This window comes from Corvus moneduloides, chromosome 2 (genome assembly GCF_009650955.1).
Source record: "Corvus moneduloides isolate bCorMon1 chromosome 2, bCorMon1.pri, whole genome shotgun sequence".
NCBI lineage: Eukaryota > Metazoa > Chordata > Aves > Passeriformes > Corvidae > Corvus > Corvus moneduloides.
Window position 1 is genome coordinate 25903652 of NC_045477.1, and position 15436 is coordinate 25919087.

Below are 15436 nucleotides of genomic sequence, written 5' to 3' on the forward strand. Positions count from 1 at the left end.
CACAAAGAACAGTTGCTCCAGGTTCACTGTGATAAGCTGTTCTCTGTTCTTTGCAAAGAACTATTATTTTCAAGGCATTTATAGAAGAACTAATCACAAAGTGTGTTGCACATAAGAAGACTCTGCATCATGCTTTTCAGTTTTTTAAATACACACTCAAAAACTTCATTTCCCAGCACATGTTCTGGGGTAAATTTCTCCATGACTTGACATCCATGACATCATACTCCTTTTGTTTCCAGTAGTTTTCTTCCAGGAGCACTTGAAATTCAGTGATTTGATATTTTTCCAATATGAAGAATACACATTCTGAATTCATGCATTGAATTTTAGTTTTAAAATAGATTTCCTTGGAATAGGTGAGACAAACTTTTACTTTCTGGTTACTGTATAAACACCACTAAGGGATTCTGCAATCAAACTGGAGTTCAATTAGCAAACCAACATGCACAGGCACGAAACCACAGTCTGCCTTCTAATCCCAATCACATTTAAACATTTGACAGGGAAGTTACTTATGCAAATATAGACTAGAACAAGTGCTGTGTTCTGGACTCTATCATTTAGCAAGAACATATTTAAACACAGATTTTCACCTTCTCTCCTTTTGTTGCTATTTGTATGGCATTTGGAATGAGACGAGCAGTCTTCTCCTTTGTCATGAAAGTGATATCCTTCAAAGCAATAGAAATCTAAGCAGAAACACATTTAATAAGACATATTAAAAAAAACTTATGACTAAAAAGTTAGACGTTACAGAACATGCAAGAGGAACTCAAACTAACCCCAAACCCTAGGATGAAATTCAGATGAGATCACAAAAGCAATTACTGTCTCTAATTGCTGCTTTAACAGCAAGCATTTCAAAGCAGAAGCTGAGGTGACTTAAGAGTCATCTCCTCTTCTTTCACATTAGGACTAGGGAAGGAAGTGGTTCTTTCTTGTTTTCTTCCACTCCTCCAGCCACACACCACAGTCCCAACCAAATACAAATCACAGATCTGAAAGTCAATCCCAATCAGAATGCTACACATAAAGCAGGACACAGATGAGAGAGATAAGATAATAGACTGTGTTATCTCACAGAAGTTTACTATATAGTCCATCTTCAGAGTTTTATTTGCAGTCTAGTCACTGCAAGAAATTCTTCCTGCCTAGACATGTTTGACTTGTATATTAGTAGTTGAAATGTTTGTGTTTGAAGAATATGGTCTATCTGGCCTGCAACAAGTCATTTCCTTCCAGCCTACCACCTCTTCTCTTGAGTATGAGGCTGTGCTGCCATTCAGCTTAGAGAAAGGAGAAACATACAGCTCTATCTTGTTTTTTCCTCAGTGAGAAGAAGGTTCTCCACTTACTCCATCTCTCTTTACAACAACACAGCCTGCTAATGAGGTCCCAAACTTGGCTCTAACATTGTAGCTGATGAGCTCAGATTGCCTAAAGGTATTGCTGAATATATCACTCTGCTAGACAGGCAGAAACAGGTTACCTGGATGTATGCTGGCTTGGCTAAAAAACCCAGTCTTTGAACAGTTTATATATTCAAGCATATAATTTCAAAGGGTTTATTTTTTAATTAATTTCACATCTAAAATAAGATATATTCAATCACCAAATCCATCTGACAAAAGTAAGCTTGGTTTTCAGTTAAGTATTTCTATAGCCCCTTGCCATCTTGAATACACAAGCTATTTGTTGTTTGTCCTGTGTATTTCAGAGCACTTAAGTCTAAGAGACTAACTTAAGGCGTAAGCAGTCTCACAGCTCACAGAACATTTTGACATGTCCATCCCCTGTTAGCTAGGTTGTCTTCCCTTTCTCATTCACTGCTTCATGCAAGTTCTACAGCAAGTGCAACAACTGTTTGAATGAAAAATTTTAACTCACAAACCTAATCTGACAGAAATAAAGGGCCAACAGATCACAAATATCTACCTTTGCTCATACTGTTCAAAAGCCACAGATCACAATATGAGAACTTGCAGAAGTAATTTATCAATTCCCTTCTGTTGTTCTCAGATGCTGATAGTTACGTGTGAGGCTAAGTCAAGTAAGATTCAATGCTGGAGAGCTCTTGAATAGGGCAACACCACATACCATGTCATGCCCCAGGTCTAACAGTAGAAGATTGTGTGTTACATGCCTTTATAGGACAACTGCATGGTAAAGAAAGGCAAACTGCCATCCAGAAATGTTAAAAGCCATCTTTAGCATAATTCCTAAACTCCCCATGCTGAATGACTGACTGAGCAGGCTTACTTCAGCATTCAGATGCCTCCGTTGCTATTCTTATTTTACAGAGAACGGATCTGCATTTCCACTCAGGGATGCAGGCTCTTTCTTCACAGCCCAAAGTTACTAGTCTGAGATTGACAGGGTAAGATGTGAGAGACTCTAATCCTATATCCTGACAGGATAGGACAGAGAAAAGGTGGGATTCAAGTGAGCTTAGAGATCTTACTGTGGTCTCCCATCGGAAAATGTTGCTGTGGAAACAGAGCCAGTTTTCAGAGAGATACAAGCGTCCCTGCAGCAGGATATCCTTCTGGAGCGCACAGGCATAATCTGTGTACAGAGAGCAAGAGCAAGTTACTCACCCACTGACTGCAGCACAGTTGACCCCAACCTGTTACCTAAAATGAGATGGGCTATTACAATACAATAAAAAGCCATTTCTTTCACTCTTAAGAAGACTATGAAGGCAGACTTGTACTGGCTTGCATCCAGACCATTTTCTGGGAACAGCCCAAAGTCTGAGCTGATGGTACATCCGTGTGAGGACAGCACTCCATGTATCAACCCCTGTGCATTATCTTAGGTTTTCAGAGAAGAGGTATCAGGCAAGACCAGCAGTACACGGGAGAAATATTCATTAGTCAAACTTCAAAGCACCTAAACAACAGAATACACAAACATCTTTTAGTACAACAGATTATACTGTCAACTCCTATGTAACAGTAGCTCGTATGTTGTAGTAAGATAATAGTTTACCACTAAACAGATCCTATCACTAGCTAAAACTATCTGCAGAGTGAGACACTAACAGGCAGCTTGAAGATATCCAGTTCTTCAGGCAGGGGATATTTCCAGAAGTTGACTGTTGTTTTTATGATACTGTCTCTGACTGAAACACCCATATTGAAAAACGGATTTCATCTACAATGCAATTACCCATCATCAGATACCTGCTAATTAAGAACAAGAGCAGAGGATTTGGTTGCACTGTTTAAAAATCTCCGAGAGCTTTCCCAATTTCAGAGCCTGAAGATCCAAACAAAAGAAATTTTCACAAGTACTGCTGCTAAATAATTAAGACAGACCTCTTTTGGAAGCTCCAACCTAAAGAAGGCTACCTAATATATAGAAAATACACAGAATGTATGTATTGATGCAATATATTAGTGATTTTACCCTTAGAGGTATCAAATAGCTTTGTATCTGGTATTGTCTGAGCCTGAATTTTGGTTTTGTGTACTACAAGAAGATAATACAGTTCTTGTTCAAATACCAAGAAGTTCAGAAATCCCCAACATCCTAACTTCAAGCTATGTCTGCATTTACAGAAGCTTTTATTATATTTTTTTAAATTCTCTAGCATTTCCTCCCTCAAATAATCAAGTGGAAATAAAGTTTCTTGTAACAAGAATGAGACGTGTATACAAGCCCTAAGAGACATAACTACACAAATCTAAATAAGTAAGTTGTAAATGCATGCTTAAAGAACAGTCAGATACCAAAACGCTGAGAGAAGAAGGCAACAGGAGTTCAAGGTTAAGGACTTGAGGAAAGCATTAGTAAGAAGTTTGCATCTGACTTCTGTGTTATTAAGAGAGGGATTCAGACCTATAAAGGTCATCACTGAGCAAGTGATGAGCAACCCCACTCTGACCCACCTACACAAAAGCAAATATCAAAACAAAAGGAAGAGATTAGCATTTCTCCTTCTAAGATTTCAGAACCAATAACTTAATATGTTGCTTGAAAACATTTTCAGGTAAATTATAGTGGCACTCCTTTAAGCTCCCATTTAGACAGCCAAAGTAATTCCTTTCATTTTCAGAAAATAGTTTTAAGAAAATAGAAAAATATTCATATAATCTTTACATACTGTGCTCATTACAGTGGAATAGTTGCTTCTTTTTAACAGCTAATTTAAGAACAGAAGCAGTAACAATTCTTTTAATGAACAGCAGCAAGCAATGGGTTCTTGGAGCACTGTAAAGCCTGTACCAAGTTTCTCTGCACCAAGCAAAGGAAGAGCTCCTTGCTTGGAAGATGCAAAAACTCCTTTAAAGCACTGCTTTTCGTGGGGTAAAAAAAAAATTATATAAAAGTAGTGGCTTTTCTTCTGATGGAACAGATTGAGATTAACCCATTACTACATCTTTCTCTAAATCCTAGGCAGTCTCTTCTCTGAAACTGCTTCAGAGTTTACTCCATGGCTTTCATTATCCATCAAGTGTAAGGAGAAACATCAAAACAATGCTTTGAAGTAATATTCTTTCCTTCTGTTTTACTTCCCTACTGAAGTATTTTAAAAATGCAGAAGGCATTTCAGAGGATAACTGCCTCCTGAGGCTGGAAAAAGACACAGAGATTTAACTGCTTCAGAGCCATTGCTTGCATGCTGCAAGCATATGCTAACAGCCTCTCAATGTTCACTTCCTTAGAAGTTGCATAAAATGAGAGATGAACTTTAAACAGTCACAGTGCCTCTTTTGTATGAAAACATACAGTGTATTTGTTACACAAATATAACACAGGCAGGTGATAAAGAAGGGAATAAGGTGCATCACTGTATGCAGAGGAGGTAGGGCTACATGCTTGCTTTGGATTCTGCAGTGGAGTAAAACCGAGCTGGAGCTCAAAGGGAACATTTCAGTGTTGAGAAAAGTTATGCATCATAGTTTGATATTCTCTGACATCTGCTTCTTTCCTCTCCTATTCATCTGAAAAATAGTCTTTTAAATTACAGCCACCCACTGTGTCACTTAGTCCCAGGAGTCACATTAATCAAGGTGCTTTGGGCAAAGGTGCTAGTTCCAGAGAGCAAGGGGAAAGTTTTTGCTAAGGATGATTTACCTAGTTAACAGGGTCTCAAAAACAACATCCTTTTTTTTTTTTTCACAAAGCAGGCAGTAGAGGAAAGGAGTATGGACCTGGCTTTTCCTTTAAAGTATCTGATGCAAGCTCAGAGAGAGGAGAATAAGAAGTTATCAGGTGTAGCTAGAATTTGCCATACAAAACCCAAAATGCTTTGACATGACTGCAAGTTGAAGTCATCAGCCAGAAGACAAGGACTTTTGCTGTAACTGCTTCTTACCTACTATGAGTCTCTCTGAGTCTGGCAGATGAGAAAACTGTCTCTTGAATTCCTCACTCCTATATTTGTAAGTGGAACTTGAGAGCTGCAACAAAGAACAGTAAAAGGTTATGCAAACAGATTTATTTTCAGCCATCAACTGTCTTCATACTAGATGTGTAATTTTATCTTGAAGAACAAATGAACCTCAGAAGAGCAATAAAGAATAGGTGGTATCTAAATGTGATCATCACTGTAACTTTATGCTTACTTATGTAAGAGTATTTATTTGGCATGAGCCAAACTATTCCCTGTATCAGGCCAGATGTCAGTCACAAAGCATTACAGCGCTATGATGGCAACCTGCTCCACCCATAAGGAGATGAGAGCCCTTCTGGGACTAAATATTTGCAGCAAGGCCACAACACTGAGGTGACAGAGAAAATCAAGCTCTCACAGAGGCCAATAGCTAGACACAACCTAGAACATCAATGTCTATTTGTAGTACCACTTCAGGAATACTACGATGCACTGGATTTCTCACCAGGTGCTATAACCAGATCCGCAGGAATAAAGGTAGTAAGTTTCCTCCAGTAAGCAGCATCACCATCACTTCTTGATTTTCTGTGATGTTCTACAGTTCACCCCATATTTAAAGAGATCACTGTCTGTCTATGATTCTCTTAAGATTCAAACTGGGCAGTAAATTCACAGAAAGAGGACTATCTTGATGGACTTTAACTCCTCATTCTTATGAACAAATGTGCCTGCTCCCATTCAAATGAAGAGCTTCAGCACATTCTCCATAAAATATTCTGCTGTAAAAGCCCTGCTTTTCATTTTGCAGTTATAAGAGGATTGTATTTTTTTTCTTCACAGATATTGGACACTTATTTTAGAGGCGGTCTTAACTAAATGGTGTATAAGGCCATGACTCAGCTGGACTAAAGCTATTACAGGAAGAAATCACTTTTAAGTGTTCCTAGAACCAGGTATAAATATACTACAAAAGCCTCTTTCACACTTTTTTTTTTTTAAACCTTCCTAAAGATTTTAAGCACATACATGCTGTTCTCTACTTGAGCAACTGTATTACTCCAAAACTTGACATTCACCATTAAACCCATCTACATAAGATTAGTTACTACTTACATTGAGGGGGGGAAAAGAAAGAAGAAAGGAGGCAAAGAACCACTTTCGACTGTATGACCTTGCAGCATGCTTACTAACAAAACACCTACTTTTGACACACTCCTGCAGCATGTTAGTCAGCCACTACCCTTTCACTAGGTTTGTGCTTGTCCAAAAAAATCTCAGAACCATGACAGACTTATCTTCAGCTTGAGGGTCTTTTAATAAGCTAGAGCCAATAGTGCTCCCATCTCCTCAAGAGTCCCACATTTTGCTCTTTTGCACTGAGGACATTCTGGCTTCTTACAGTTCAAAAGATCCTGGAACACCACCCTACACTCACATCCTACGATGGTCTGGCATCTACTTACACTTGAGAATTGAGCTCTTAGGTCACAAGAACACAAATGCAACCTCAAAGTCAAGTGTTTAAGTGCATGTAACACGGGAGAGAACAAAGTTGCCCTGACACAGATCAGCTTTTAAAAAAAGTAAGTCAATGTTACCTTCTATTACCATGAATAAAAGAAAGTCTTTATGTTTGACCTCTGTTTGAGTAAGTATTTGCTGTCCACTGATATTCTGAGTACTGTAATGCAAAAAGCCAGCAAGGGATGGAGACAGAAAATACATCCAAATACATCCACCCCTCCCCTTCTGAGAAAAGTAAACACAAAAGGTTTGGGTGCAGTTAAAGGGCAACATGTTAGACATGTCTCCTCTAAGATGTAATGCTTCCAGTTATATTGCAGTTATTTCTGAGATTATAAAAATAACATTCTTGGAGAGCATGTAATCTATTGAAATAGGTGGGCTATGGTTTCTTGGTTTGCAACATCCAGACCTGAAATGCACGCTTTTAATTGATCATCCAAAACAGGAATCCAGTGTCTGCACTGCTTTGAAGAAACCAAGTTCTTTGCAATTACTCTGGAAAGAGATGTGGGGGGAAAATGAAAAATTAACTCACATCTGTAAAGTTTCCACCTGTAATTCCAGAGTCCTTGTGGTTTACACACAGTCCTACCTCAGCTGACTGAAGTCTGGACTTGTGTTGCCAATGCCAGCATACAGGGGATAAAAGAATTGGTATGCCATGAGAGGAAACTGAAAGCTCAGAATTTGTGAAATCATGATTTAGGAAGCAATGCTTTTAAAGAGAAGTGTAGTTTCTCAGAGAAACATGCTGTATACAAGAAATGGGAGCTACACTGAAGTTCAGCATTTCTGTGGTTATACGACAAAAGGAATCAAAGAAAATAGGAGCATCACAGACACATTTATATTAGTGCCTGAATCAGCCAGTCCAACAGCTCTGAGAGTCAAGACTCAAGACACTGAGTTTTACTTAGAAATGCAATTTTTCTAGAGCATAAAACCTGCTATAGCTTGTCTGAGAAACGCTTCCTGGCATTTAGAAATGTTGTCATGAGTGACACACTGTAAGAAATCCTTATTAATTGTAGATTTCTACTGAGCTCTTAGAACACTTATGCAGAGTCTGCTCTGAATCCTCATCTAATCAGCAGAAAAAATGTGAGCACATTGAAACTTTTCAACCTTATCTTTTCCCTACCTTTCATGGAAACTAGCTCACTTAAATCTGTACTTTTTACCTACTTAGTATGTGGCTTGATGATAACGGAGAGATCCCTCAACAGACCTGGGAAACAAGAAGGGCAATTTTAACACTACTGGTAATTTCAACTTCCTTAAAGTGAAGAAAATAAGACATTTCTATGAATACAGCATCTCTCCTAATCACTACTACAATGTCCAACATGTGGCAGCATTTGAAGCAGGTTGCCACCTCTGGGTTACAAAATCTAGCACCAAATACTAAAAGAGGAAAGGCATAAATCAGGTTGTAGTATGGCACAAGATGAAAACAGCAACTTGTTTTTAATACATACACGTTTCTAAGTTTAATTATAAGTCATCAGGCAAACACTTTGCCTGAGGATAATCTTAGGCATTTATGCTTATGCTATATTTAATCACTAAGGAAATTATTAAGTGCAGCCGACAACTTATTAGCATTTTTCATCTGAAGCCACAAAATATACCAGAAACCTGTAAAATAGCATGAACAGAAAACCATTTTCAGTGACAACCAGAAAGTTTTACAGAAGACAGTTATGTAAGAACAAGATATTGGAGACACATAACCAAGTGATTCTCATACCTTTTTTAGAAATGGACCAGTTCAACTATATAAAGTCACGTTCCAGAAAAAAAATGTAAACCTAAATAGGACTACGCTGAGTTATTTATAGGATAGAGGCCTGTTAAAAAAACAGCTTCCCTTCACATTCACATCTTCAAATTGTAGCCACTGCAAACAATTTGAGCCATTTAGCAAACTGCAGAGGAAAATTAAGCAACACCTTCTCCCAGGAATACTGCAAAAATCCTAATCATTGGGAAAGTATTTGATTGCAAATATCACTAAGCATGCAAATAAGCAATCAACTTCAGCAGAATGGTGTGCACATTTTTTATCACTAATGGCTGCAATAATTTTGCATTTGTTTCGTTAGTGTTTTCCCTTTGTTTTGAGACACCACAAAACACAGGTTACCTGACAATTTGCAGTCTGTAGTTGTGACATGCAGCCATGAATACAACAGCTGAGATCACATGTAAGTTGACTTCACCAGTGGGGTAACAACTCTGATGTCACCTGTCCTAGGTTACAATGTAAGATGTATTCTATTATCATCTTCACAAGCTGTTAAAACAGGCGGGACAGTGTTATCTCCTACCGTGACTCATCCCTGATAACTCCCTCCGGAGCTCATCTCTGTTAATGGGCCATCAAGGACCCACCCCATGACTCATAAAACTACATCAGCCCATTGTGAGATGCCCTGCCCAGGGGGGAGGAGCCAAGCAGTCCCACCTGGATACAATCCGGGGTTTGGAACAGCACAAGCAGCCCTATTGGATTCCTAGAGGACAAGAGCTACCACTGGACCTTCAGGCAAAGACCAGACCCTTCTGTATGATCACCGCTTCAACAGGACCTCTTCAGCTGGACTGCTACCACCAGCCTGACTAACAGGGTGTCAGGCTGTATCCTGACTGTCAGTGTTCTTGTACTATTGCTTTTATTTAATTTTCCTATTAAATTATAATTCTGATTTACGATCTCGCACTGGTTTGTTTTCAAACCAGTACACACCTCATTTCAAGAGATGTCTCCCACTGAGCTTCAGTCTTGGTATCAGTTACCACCATGGGCTAGGGGTCCCAGAATCAAACAGGCCTATAAAGCAAGCTGCCCGAACTACTGTTTCTTTTATGCTCAGAAGCCTCACTTAACCACCAGAATATGGCCCATGGAACACACAGGTTTGCTCCTCTGTCTAACAGCATGTAAATCCAGGCCACTAACTCTAAATCTCACTTAAAGATCACTTGACTATTCCCCAAAGACCTGTATTTTCCTATGAAATTTCTAGACAGGGTCAAAAACAAATTTGGAGGTATTAGTAAGGTTAGGATAAAAGTACATTTTAACCTTACATTAGCATATTAAAACAAACATTAAGTATTCTGGCAAAAGCTGTTGCATTTCTACTGAATAACAATTTCTTACCTATTCAAATTCATAAAAAACCCTTCTTAGCATCAGGAGAAAGAAAAAGAAAACAGCCTCCAGAAGAACAACACTCAGAGAGAAGTTTGGATTTTGTACAACACTCCTCTATACTGCAAATATTCTTCAAACTTATCTGATATAGTGGGGAAAAACATCAACCCAAAACCTACCAAAAAAACCCACTAAACAAAACATACCAAGATCCCACTTTCACTCAGATTAAAGCCCCACTAGGGTAGATGAGAACCAAGTTAACAGCCCTGAACAAAAGCCTCATTAAACAGTGTAAGGCAGACACACTTAAGACTTCACATACCTCAAAACAGATTTGGGCAGACTCCCTTATTAACAAAGGAACAATTCCCATGGCACACTGAGATGGTGGTCTCTCACCCGTAAAAGGTGCCACGTCTGACAACCTTTCCATCACAGAAATGTTGATTCCATTGCAACCACTTCTTCAGTCCACAAAAGTTCATTAATGATCCAATCTAATCTATGTAACACACAAGCCACAGCTCTCCTGCTTTAAAATTAGATCTGCAATGACCAAATTTCCCTTTGGCAAAGAACAAAATATATATTCTACCTTTTTAAATTAAAAGTCACTCTGGATAGAAAAATCCGTCCTAGCTATGGATTCTTCTACTAGTCCAGTTGGTTAACTTTATCTTCACTTCATGAATTATTTTTGAATTGTAAGAAGTTACTCCATATCTCCTTCTGAGGTAGGGATTAAGCTTTTCAAGTCTACTAGCAAAAAGATTTTTTTTTTTTTTCCAGAACTATTCTTAAGGCTTTTCTGAATCCTCTCTTATTTTCAGTGTTCTTCTTGCTAGATATAGCATTGCAGGAGTTACCACAAACAGAGAAATCTGAATCACAGATTGCTTTTAGGCACAGAACCACAGTGAAAGCTCACATCCACATGACTACCAGTCTGCCTTATCTTTTTGCTGTTACAGGGCACAGTATCCCATTTCTGCTAACAGCAAGAACTAGGCTGTATGTTGGAAGTGTCAGACTTGTTCTGTTTACCTTGTCACATGTAAAAAGTCCAGATCCACTCTGTTACAGTGATCTATTTCCACTAACCACTTCTTGACAAAATCGCAGAAAAAAAATTGTTTAGGAACAATTTTCAGTCATTGAGTACTCAAAAGCTTTACTAGCAGTGACTTCTGTTCTTTTCTCTCTTTAAGGGCAAAAACATTTAACTTACACAGGGAAAAAAAAATTCACAGGACCTGAAGAGCAGCATGACATTACTTAGGGTGACTTACTGTGCTGTGTACAGAATACTGGGCACTTTGGTTCACTTTTGTTGGTTTAGGTGTTTTTTTTTTCTTTTTTTGGGGGGTGTTGCATGTGTTTGGGAGTTTTTGTTGGGTTTTTTTTAAAATAAGGAGATATTTGATCACATCTTCTTATTCACACAGTTGTATTTAATTCACAGGTCATGAGAGGCATGTCAACCAACTGAAAAAAAAAAGAAACCAAGCAACTGTTGCCAGGCTTTGCTCACCCATTGTATTCCTTAGGAGACTGCTTTCCAAAAGCTCCCATGCTCTCAAGGAAATGTGAAACAAGCTCACAATCACAGTGGGAGGGGGAAATGTTTAGGGAGCTACAACTATTTTCCTTACATTCATTATAGGCTTTTTTCCCTTCAGCCTTACCTGTGGAGAGGGGAGTCTCATAAGCACAGGGCCACTGGTAGGCACAGGGCTGTGCACTAAGGTCATTATGTCCCCACTCCTGTGACCCAGCCCCCCTCTTCTTTGTAGAGGCTGAAGGAGAAAGAAACTCTGAAGTATACATACTGTATTTCCATCAGAAGAAAGACATACTTTCACCAAAGTTCTACTGGATGCCACTGAAGGAGGATGCTGTTGATTTTCTCCTCAGTCACTAAGAGATGTTAAAGAAAGGGATATTAAAATATAGGTCATTGGCAAATACTTCAGCTACTGTATCTTCTAGGGATCAGTTTGGTTGGGGAGAGAAGGTTGAGGTGGATAGGGGAGTGAGGGGTGGTGGTTGTGGCTTTTTAAGCCCATGAGATCCCATAAACAAGGCTAAAGACAGAGTACCTAGTTCTCCCAAAATGAGTGTTACTATTAACTAGTTCTCACATACGCACAGGCAGGCATACTAAAAGTGTTAAATTATGATTTACCACCAACGCCTGGAGCTTCCAAAAATCCACGTAGAAAGAAACTCCTCACAACTATTTCATTATGGAGAGCTGCTTAGACGCCCACTTAAAAAACATTTGACACCCAGTGTCACAAAAGTGACTGAATGAGGTGCTTCTGAAAGGGAGACTGCTTCTGTTTATTTTAAAGACTGGATATAGTACATCCAAGCACTGTGTCCCACAAGAGTAGCCCAGCTCTCACCAAGTAAGATGGACATCAGTTTTAACAAGCCATCCTTGGCCTGACACGTGGTGCAAGTCTGTTTTCCTGAAAAGCAGTTCTGGTCAACTAGTGACCAGGGAGACCTGATCACAAGCATTTCCCCACATGTAACATGAACTGAGCTGAACTGGAATACTGCTCACAGAAGGCCTGGGTCATTCCCACACCTCACAGTGTCCTTCCAAAAGCAGGAAGGAAGGTCTCATCCTTGAGCTTCACCTGTGTAAGTACAGATATCAAAACATGGTGGAGCATGGCTTGAAAAACAGCCTAGAAAATCCACAACCAAAATTGTTACAATTATGATTTTGACAGACAAGAAAATTTAGCATCATATGAAATACTATGCTGCTAACATCAGGTTATATAATTATAACAAAGGTAACATTTTTGTGAAGAATTTTAAAATCTGGCATCCTTCCCAAGAAGGAGATTCAAAGACTTAGAGCTGAAAATATAAAGGTATTTCTTCAGAGAACTTTGAGTTGCATAACCAGTTAGAGATTACATTTTTAATGCTCTTTAAAAAAAAAAAAAAAAAAGCAATCCAAGGAGAAAAGAGAAAAAAAAAAAAAACAAACAAACAAACATAAAAAAACCACAACAAAAAAACCCCCAAAACCCCAAAAAAAACCCACCAAACCAAAAAACAGTAGAACAGACCTGGAAGAATTTTGTAACACAATATTTCAGTTTAGAACATGTAAGGAACTCTCCCAAGTTTCTCCTTCAAGGTCACACTAGAATTAGCTCATTTTCACAAGCCATTACGTTTCACTGAAATAGGGTTCAAATGAAGGTACTCAAACAAGGTGCTTGGGGAATAAGCTTCTTATCAATTATAAGAAAGCCTCTTGCCATTAGCAGTACTATATATTTTTTTCCTGAAAAACAAGAGTTTGGACTGAGAATATCCCCTGCTTATTCTGAGGCAATGGTTTCGTAGTATTCAGTACTTTTTTTTCTGCAAGTAAATGTTTTAGAGCATTTTAACAGTGAAGCCAATGTACTTTTAGAACAACTCTGATTTGGAAATAAAAATCTCAAGCTTGACACATAACAGTGCATAGCGAAGCATATGCTCCATTCCAGAATAAAACTGACTGAGGCATGAAGCTAATGTAAAGTCAGAAGACACACACCCCCCTACACATACCTCCTCCTCCTCTAACTGCCTGCAGCCTGTTCCAAACCATACAAATCCCTGGCCAAAGCCGCTACAGCTCCCCCCTTCTCACCCACTTGCTCAGAGCTGCTGGACACCCTCCAGCAGTGCTAGCTAGCATTCTGCCAGCCTCTGCTTGTATGCCAGCTTGGAAAACAGGCTGAAACACCCCAGCCTTGCGGAACAGGCACACAAATGCTGCAGCAGCTGGGCAAAGAAACTTCCGCAGGGGGTAACATTTAAGAGCTGCCCAGCTCCAATCTAGAACCGCCATCATCGGAACTGATTTTGGGAAGCAGACTGCAGTAGCATAAATCATTTCAAGTTCACAGAGGTCCCAAAGGGAATAGCAGAGGGAAGTACTATCACCAGGGAAACACCAGCTGGAAAAGAAGCACTTAATGCCCAGCACCCCTCCTCTGTGCATCGCTGAAGGCTACAATCCATGAACCAGCCTTAAGAGTACATCTGTACCTGGCAACTCAGCATGGAGAAGAATCTACTCTCACACAAGACTCAGCCACTGTCCCCTGTTCTAAGTCAAGCCCTTGCTAAGACACCTTCTCAGTCTGAGCTCCAGCACAGGGGAGGAGAACATCAGGGCATGCTTCATGCACACCCAAATTCCCCAAAATGTGAACATTACCAGCCACCCCTTCACCAGCTGCCCAGAGCTCAGCTCTTCAGAGGCACTTTAAGGCAAGGGATCCAGGGCTCTGCATGTCCAACAGACCTCTGCCTGCTCTGAGAGGGGAACAGCAGGCACGCACCTACTCTGCTTTCTTTATGCTGGCTGCTACATTTCCACAGCTAACTACACGGAGTCAGCAGCAAAGAGAGATCCCTCTCCCAGCACAATCCTACTGAGAAAGCTGACAGAAGAAACAGAAAAATGTGTTTCAAGGCATTTTAATCACTCAGATTTAAATCTGCAAGTCTGAAAGAAGGTAATTGAACACAAAGAGGCTGTATTTACAGTCATTTTGCAGCCTGGGCTGCTGGCTAGGATAAGTAGCTGTCTCTGTGCACCTAGTTGGGTGGTGGCTTTGGATGGCCCGCAGTTCTGCTGTCAAGATCAGCTACATATGTAAATAGCAGGAACTGGTTTCACGAGAAAAACGAGGTAACTCTTCTGCCTTCCCAAAGCAAAGACAGGATACATCACGGGGAATCGCCGTGTGCTGAAAGAGCAGCAAAATATTGGGAAGCATATCCATACATAAAAATACTCACTGGCAATTTATTTCCATCAGAAAGCCAGTAAGAAGATTCAAAGTGATCTCAGAAAGGCCGTACCAGAGCCTGGGTACCAGTGTGACTCAAGTCTCCAAAATAGCATTAGCATAGACTGTTTTAAGTGCATTTCCTGTTTATAAGATAACACCATCTGCAGCTGATTGAACACCTGATTGTGGACATCTGCAATTAGCAATAAGGCAGATTATTTCAGTTTCAAATATAATAATTTATATAACTGCCACCAAGCACCTCTGAGTTTGGATGGCAGTTACACAAAAAGTGCGAGAGATTTGGATGCTTCCACTGACAAACTAATTCTAATTCATTGACAAACTAATTCTAATTCTTCCTCAGTTCTGAATTAGAAATTAGGGTGCTTTTAGCTTCCAAGAGCCAAGATGTCCCAATCTCAGATTTACTCAGCATCCTCATCAACACCTCCTAGCTGGCAATAACATCTTTGAACCTGGTAGTAAAACTATGCCTGTAATGCCCCTGACCAAAGACAATGTCTCAGGCAGCCTCCCCAGGACACTAGCACAAGCCAAATTCACAAGGCTCTTAACAGC

General features: G+C 39.6%; 1 protein-coding gene across 9 annotated transcripts in view; it reads right to left on the reverse strand.

The window, feature by feature from the left end:
• The window catches only part of GRAMD1C (GRAM domain containing 1C), a 52272-nt gene that overhangs the window by 28840 nt on the left and 7996 nt on the right, over positions 1 to 15436 (reverse strand). For all 9 annotated transcript variants that reach the window (XM_032098531.1, XM_032098535.1, XM_032098533.1 and 6 more), the window contains 3 exons: positions 5327 to 5411; positions 2465 to 2568; positions 597 to 692 (listed from right to left, as the gene is read on the reverse strand). In XM_032098531.1, the coding sequence (XP_031954422.1) occupies positions 597 to 692; positions 2465 to 2568; positions 5327 to 5411 (285 nt within the window). The remainder of the gene's footprint in view (positions 1 to 596; positions 693 to 2464; positions 2569 to 5326; positions 5412 to 15436) is intronic.